Raw genomic sequence first — 7,629 nt, 5'->3', positions numbered from 1 at the left:
TGCCAGGAGGGACGGGTCCTTGGAGTGGGACATCATGCTTGGGAGGGTTGAGGGACAACGCAGGAGGGGAAGACCCTCTATGAGATGGACTGATTCGGTGACTGGGGTAATCGGGATGGGTGTGTCAGAGGCGGTGCGGTTGGCGCAGGATAGAGCAGGGTTTAGGGCTGTTGTGCATTGGGTTGCTATGAGTCGGAAATGACTCGACGGCACATAACAACAACAACAACAACAACAGCATTTTTATTTTCAGAACTTTGTTCTGCTGCACATAACCTGCACACGACAGTCTTCTTTTGAAGTATTCAATTAGTGAGATTTAGTATCTTCACTACTAACAATTCCTAGAACCTTCTCATTAACCCAAAAAGAAACCTCTATCCACTAGCAGTCAGTCATGCATTGTTTCCTTTCTTGCAATCCCTAGCAAACACTAACCTACTTTGTGTCTGTAGATCTGCCTATTCTAGACATTTGATACAATTAGAAGACATTTTTGTCTTTTGCATCTTGTCTTCTTTTGCCTAGCATATTTTAAAAATTCACCCAGACTATTCCATCAGTCAATAGTTCATTTCCTATACTGTGAAATAGTATCCCATCATGTATATATACAACATTTCATTTATCAAATTATCAATTAACAGACAGTTGAGTTGTTTCTTCTTCTTTAGCTATTATAAATAGCAAAACTATGAACATTTGTGTACACATTTTTGAATGAACATATTTTCCCTTCTTGTTAATATACACCTAGGAGTGGCATTATAGGATTATATATACTTTCTGTTTAACATTTTGAGGAACTGGCAAACTGGTTTTCCAAAGCGGTTTTCCATTTTATAGTATTCTCGGCAATGTGTAAGGCTTCTAATTTCTCCACATCCTGTCCCACACTCACTATATTTTTATCACAGCCATCTGTGATGCTTAATGGTATGTGTCAATTTGACTACGATATATTTCTCACTGGTTTGTCAAGCATTAAACTATTTCTTTTCCATAATGTAATGTAATATAATGTAATCTCTTTTATGATGTGATCTGAATTCATTTGATCAGTCAGCCACATGAATGGACATTTCCTTGGGGGTGTGGCCTGCCACCAGTATATTAATAGATGTTTCCCTCTAAAGCCTCACAGAAGCCCCTGTGCATGTCTTCTGAGACAGAGAGGCACCTACATTCCACCTCCAACCAGAGAAGTAAGAGGCACCCATTGTTAGAAAAATCTTACCGCCCTTGGTCCTTGGGTATCTATAACACACTAGATGGTGGTTGGTGCTTTGTTCAGGACAGTGAACATGTCAAGTTGAGCCTGTGTCCACAATTCCAACAAAGATATCCAAGAGAATTTTTTTTCAATTTGACCTCTATTTCAAACACAACATAGGATATGTTTACATTGTGAGAACAACCTAAAGTAGATTATTTGGAGAAACAGTGGATTTTTTGCTTTAAATTAATTGTACCAAAATTAGCTCAGCTAGAATGCAGAGGCCTTAGGGGTGAGCGGGACAGCTGAGGACAGTGGGGAACAGAGCAAGCAGGCTCTGTCCTCAGCAGTAAACGATAAAGGAACAGAAGCAGTCAGAGCTGGGCTTCTGTCTAGCTCAGTTCTACAGCTTTCACATCTTGAAATCCATCCAACACAAACACCACAAAAATAAATCAGGTGAAATACCTGTCTTCTTTAGCAAGTTTAAATTGACTTTAAAGACTCTTAATAGACACATGGCACATTTATTACTTTTTGTCCCTGGCTGTTTTCTTTGAAAACCAAATATAACAAACAAGAAAGGCTGAGAACCAACAGGAAAATAAAATCCAGGGCCCCAAGGTGGTGGAGAAGGTGCAGTATAGCTTTAAGATGCCACAAAACTCTTTCTCTCATACCCAGGGTGCAAAATCTCATCTGGCAAATCAAATGTACCAGGGAGCCAGTTCCAGCTGCTAATTATTGTCTCACCTTCCACTCTGGAGAAAGTTAAACAGAACATGGCTCTGGCAGGTCAGAACTGTCAGGAGCAGGCAAGATGGGGCTTCTCTCTTAAGTCTGACAGAAAAACCAGCAGCTCAGCTAGGAGAGTTGCAACCAGCTCATGGCTCACCCTCCAGCGGGTGTCTAGAGGCATTTAGTCACACAGGAGACTGTCTATCCTTCTGGAGAGAAGCTAGTGGATTTGAACTATGTACCTTTGGGACTGCAGCACTAGCACCTAATGCACCATAATTCATTCAAACAAGCTCCTCTTAGAGAAAACCTCAGACAAAGCATCACTTCTCTCAGGGAATGTAGCCAAAGTTCCAGGATTTTTAAAAATTTCGGGTCCACCAGAAACAGCTCACAGCCAGCCTTGCTCTCCTAGAGACCTTCTCTCTAGGGAACCCGTCGGAGAAATCAGGGTGGTGGGGAGCTCCCTCACCCCTTGTCCACGGCTCAGCGGTCACTCACCCTGTAGTAGTCTGTGCTGTACACATCCCGGGACATTCCGAAGTCCCCGATTTTCACCAGAAGGTTCTCCCCCACCAGGCAGTTCCTTGTGGCCAGGTCCCGGTGCACGAAGTGTTGGGAGGCCAGGTAAACCATGCCTGCAGCGATCTGTTGGGCGATGTGCAGCATCTGCGACTGTGTCAGCTCGGTCGGGGGGTTCCCTTCGGCCATCAGCACCGCATCGGGCCCGTGTGCCCTAGGGGAGAGTACAGAATGGTTGCTGGAACCCGTCTCGAATTCTCAGACAGAGGGAGGTGTTCCATCTTCCTGTTTCTTCTGCATCTCACAGTCTAGAGAATTCACCTACCACGTGGTTCTGAACACTGTCCCGCACTACGGCCCCTGACCCCCACCAAAGTGCATGTCTCTGGTCTGTGCTAGGGTTCAGGCCCAGGCCAGCACACCTGACCTCACAAAGCTGAATGGGGCCGAAGCAAAACTAGTGAACTGGCGGAGAAGCTGGCTTCTCCATGGGAGTAGAGAATCAGACATCTGCCCTCCCAACCCGCTGGTAGCTTAAACCTACCCTACCTCACTGAATGTGGCCATGGGGGAAGGAGCCCAAAAGTCCCCTGTCCTTTGCTCCGCGGACAGACATGACTTCCAAATTCCAATTTCTTCTACTCCGATTTACAGCTCAACATTTTTTTCTCAAAGGGAAAAAAAAAATCCCTTCTGGCCCTCCTTTCCCAGAACTCCAGCTTTGCACAAGGACTAGTGTTCCCGAACTTGAATCACAACACCCTGTTTTCCCCTTCCTGGAGAAAGTTTCACCTTTTCCATTATCTGGGGGGTAAAGAGCTACAATGTTTTATCTTCTTTTTCTCCTATATTATTATTTTCCAAGCTGTGTGATGACTTAAAGCATTTAACTGCAGCATGTGCCTCCTTGGAAAGAGGTCTGGGTTTTAGGATGCCTCAGCCAGCTGAAAGGTCCGGAAAATCCTGAAGTCAAAGTCGGTATCACTTCCCCTAATGGCCTGTAGGGGCGCTGCAGGTCAAGAAATCAGGCACTGTGCTGACCTGACTAGCCGCCTCTCCTCAAACCCATGATCACCTCAAGGTACTTTGGAGCACTGGAAACAAATAAAAAGGTTTTTAAATTTAAAACAGGTAACTCCAATTTCAAGGTTCCAGAACTGCCTGAATACTTGAAAACAAGTCAGAATTATCCCAGAACATGCCATATTGCACGTTCCCCAGCTCTCCACCTTGAATGGAATATCTTAAAGTCACGTTCCTTCCTTCTTTCATCACATCCAATTTCACAAAGACCCCCTCTCCTGATCTCCTGAGCAGCTGTAAGCAGATCTTTCATTCTTGTGTTTTTAGGGGAGCAAACACTGCACAGAGAGCAAGACAGTGTCTCGTTCTATCTAATGTCCATGCAGCACCATGAACTTAAGATGATTTGCAACTTCCGCAGGTCTACAGCATCTCCATTAGCCAAAGGCCTAAACAGACAGCATACCGGATGGTCTTTTAGGCTCCTTTTGGCTCTAAATACCTGAATTTCATTATTCTAAGGGAGTTCTGGTGGCCTCATGACAACAATCTCTGCTGCAATCCTGAAGACACATGGTTCAAGGCCACCAGCTGCTCTGCAGGAGAAGGATGGGCAATTTCCTCCAGTGAAATTAACTGCTTCTGAAAACCGACCAGAGGGTCAGGTATGGGTCGATTCCAACAGTATGGTACACAACAAAAACAACAACATAGGGAGAAGCTTTGGGATTTTCACCCAGTCAATCCTAAAACATTCCAAGTCCAATTAGACTGCAACTTTTAACTATCTTCTGTGTTAAAAAACATTACTAGGAAAGTGCCTTGAGGATTCCTCAATTCAGACTCCCTCACTTGGTTAGAAATTCTTGGCTTTGAAGAATCAAAAGGTAAGTGACCCTTGAACTCACAACCTAACTCTTTGGCCCTAGCTGGGCTGCTGACCTCTCTAGACCTGCCTCCCCCTTTTGTAAACTAGGAACATTGGTCAGGAGTAAATAACTTTGCCTCCATAGTTCTTGATGGCCTTTCATAGCAAAAGCTAGAGAAAGGCTTTTCAAGAGTCTCTTTAAAAATAGAATAGTGAGATGCTAGGTGAGTTGTCCTCTGGGTATTATTTTTGTAGTTTGCTTGTAAAACAGGGATACCTTTCTACCTCACTAAAAAATTAATCCAGACTAAAGAACAACAATGCTCCATGGGAGAAGGGTGGACAATCTCCTTTCATGTGATTTACTGTCTCTGAAAACCTGCTGAAGGTTCAGATATGGGTCAGTTCCAACATGATGGCAAACAATAGCAAAAGCAATGAACAACGATGTAAATTTAAAGACTAACATATATCTGATCCAACCCATGCTATTTTCAATTGCTTTCTGTGCATCTGAAAGTTAGGCTGTGAATAAAGATGACAGAAGAAGAATTCATGGCTTTGAATTGTGGTATTGGTGAAGTGTACTGAATATCCTATGAACTGCCAAAATAACTGATAAGCATGTCCTGGAGGAAATGTGACCAGAGTGCTCCTTAGAGGCAAGGATGGTGAAACTTGTCTCACATACTTTGGGCATGTTGTCAGGAGGACTCAGTCCCTTAAAAATACATCATGCTGGGAAAGGTGGAGGCCAGATTAAGAGAGGAAGATCCTCAACAAGATAGATCGGCATAGTTACTACAACAGTGCAATTTTACTACAATTCAGCATATTAGAGACTGGGGGGCTGGTGTAAGATGAAACAATATGCAGATCTGTTGTTCACGCGATTGCTATGAGTCTTAATAGGACCAATGGTACATAACAACAAAAATCCTCCTTGGGACTTAGAAGGTAAGGAGTAAGAATGTTTTCCCTCTTTACTACAAGCAATCCTCTTAGCGTGACCAAGCCCTGAAGGAAATAACCCGGGGAAATCCCAGAACAGACTTCCAGCTGTCTAGGTTAAAATTAAAATCTTTAAATATTTAGTTCAAAAATGAAAATAAGGTTTTGATTTGCCAAAGTCATATCTCAGTCCTCCTGAACTCTGATGGCCTAGTGGATAAGGAGTTTCACTGCCAATCCAAAAGCCGATAGTTTGAATCCACCAGCTCCTCCAAAAAAGAAAGATGGGCAAACTGTGCTGTTTACTTACTCTGAAAACTCACTGGAGGATAAGTTGAGTTGCTTCTAACTCAAAGGCACCTAACAACAGATCAAGTTTAAGAACCTGTCAGATTTAGATTCCAAGAAGAGAGGTCAGAAGGCAGCACTAGTGAACTAACTCAGTCCCATAAGCACAAATATGTATAACGCCATTATTGTAGAACATGTATGAGGATCCAAAGGGGGATGGGGGAGCAGAGAGATGAGGATGGAGGGGCATGGTTAATTATAGAGCGGCACATTTTAATGGGAGGAGGGAGGGGTGGGTAAAGGAAAGGAGAAAGATCTAGTGTGAAAAACACTGTACACAAGTTTTCTAAGTAAACCTGTTTATAATAAAAATTTTATTATTAAAAAAGGCTCTTCTATGCAAAATGCCATCCTCCGGACACCCGAGGCTCGCCCTGTCTTCCTCAGTCCACACTACTATGTGTGGACTGTGGGAGCACTTGTAGCTTTAACTCATTTCCCCCAGTTACTTGTGAGTGTTTGAGTGAGGCTCCGGCTCCTTCTAATAGGACAGGACAAGATGGTTCCCTTGGACTGAAAGCTCACTGTAGGAAGAGGGCAGGAAAGTCTGCTAAGCGCACTCTTAGCAAGAACAGAGAGAATGTTAACACAGAGGCCCTGGTTCCATCTCCCCAGGTTATCCTGCAGTTCTTGGAAATGAAAAATATAATTTACCTTTTTAAGCAAACATTCTTCAACAGAAATGAAAGTGACATATGGCACCTCCCTGGGAGCAGGTCCAGGTTCAGGGGCTTCTGACAGGAGGCTGCCTGGGCCTTCTTACCCAGCTTGCTCCATTCCCATTACACCAGTATTTAGTCTGGCTTTTGGCCTCAAGATATCTACGGTTCAATTTGGTTTTCCACATCAGTTATAACCATCACGTCAAAGAAGTGTGGCATAGTGATGATGGGATTACGGTGTTTGTAGGGTTTGAATTCCAGCTCTGTTACACAGTAAGCAAAAGGGCAGGATGATGGTGGCCTGGTGGTAAAACGCTGTGCTGCAATCCCAAAGGCACATGGTTTGAATCCACCAGTTGCGCTTCAAAATAGGGATAGGCAATCTCCTCCTTTGGAGGGTCAGCTATGAGTTGGTTCCAACTCAACTGCATTGAGTGAGTGAGTGGTTACTAAGAAAGGCCTCATACCTTCCTTCCACTAGAAGAGAATACTACAGAGACTCTAAGAGGGGAAAGTGTACTCTACTTGAAGACAAGGACCAGCAGGGGACCCATCTGTGTACAAGTTTCACTGTATGATTTGGGGCTGGATCACAAAAGAGGGGGATATTTTGAAAAGTCTTTTCTAGGACCATGACTAAAAATTACAGAAGAATTAAGGACTTTGAGTTGTGGTGCTGGAGAAGAGTATTGAACATACCATGAATCACCAAGACAGTAAAGAGATCTATCTTGGAAAGAGTGAAACCAAGTTTCTCCTTGGAGGTAAGGATTTTGAAGCTCTTTCTCACATATTTTGGGCATGAGGACAGAAAGAACCAGTCGCTGGAGAAGAACCTCATGCTTAGAAGGGTAGAGGGACAGCACAGGAGAGGAAGGCACCAGATACATGTACCAGATACATTGACACAGTAACTGGGGTAATAAGGGTAAGTTTATTGGAGTCAGTGAGACTGTTCAGGACAGGGCAGTATTCAGACCTATTGTACACTGAATTTCAGGCAACTCGATGGTACATAACAACAATATAGGACAATGCCAGTAAAACTCAGGGATCCTTTCTTGGCAGCCTAAGTACCAGGTCTCCTTGCAGAAAGAAGACAGATGGGGTTCACAGGACACTACCGTGCTTTCAAACCTATTTCTGGCTCCTATTCTCAGAGCTTAACAGATTCTGGAATCACACAGAGGCGGCTCCAGTTGCTACCTGCCCTGCATGTTGTGCCAAAGAAGCACCAGGTGCCTGCTGCTTCCGGAAGGAGGGAAGGAAGGAAGGAAGGAAGGAAGGAAGGAAGGAAG

The 7,629-nt window shown here is 43.9% G+C and overlaps 1 protein-coding gene across 2 annotated transcripts in view; it reads right to left on the bottom strand.

The window, feature by feature from the left end:
* Window positions 1-7,629, bottom strand: part of NTRK2 (neurotrophic tyrosine kinase, receptor, type 2) — a 709,069-nt gene that overhangs the window by 170,625 nt on the left and 530,815 nt on the right. For both annotated transcript variants that reach the window (XM_006902202.1, XM_006902201.1), the window contains one exon: window positions 2,456-2,690. In XM_006902202.1, the coding sequence (XP_006902264.1) occupies window positions 2,456-2,690 (235 nt within the window). The remainder of the gene's footprint in view (window positions 1-2,455; window positions 2,691-7,629) is intronic.

Source organism: Elephantulus edwardii, unplaced genomic scaffold (assembly GCF_000299155.1).
Source record: "Elephantulus edwardii isolate Elephantulus edwardi_28Jun2011 unplaced genomic scaffold, EleEdw1.0 scaffold00381, whole genome shotgun sequence".
NCBI classification, from domain to species: domain Eukaryota; kingdom Metazoa; phylum Chordata; class Mammalia; order Macroscelidea; family Macroscelididae; genus Elephantulus; species Elephantulus edwardii.
Note: the sequence above shows the minus strand (reverse complement) of the source record. Positions and strands in the feature narration are given on the sequence as shown.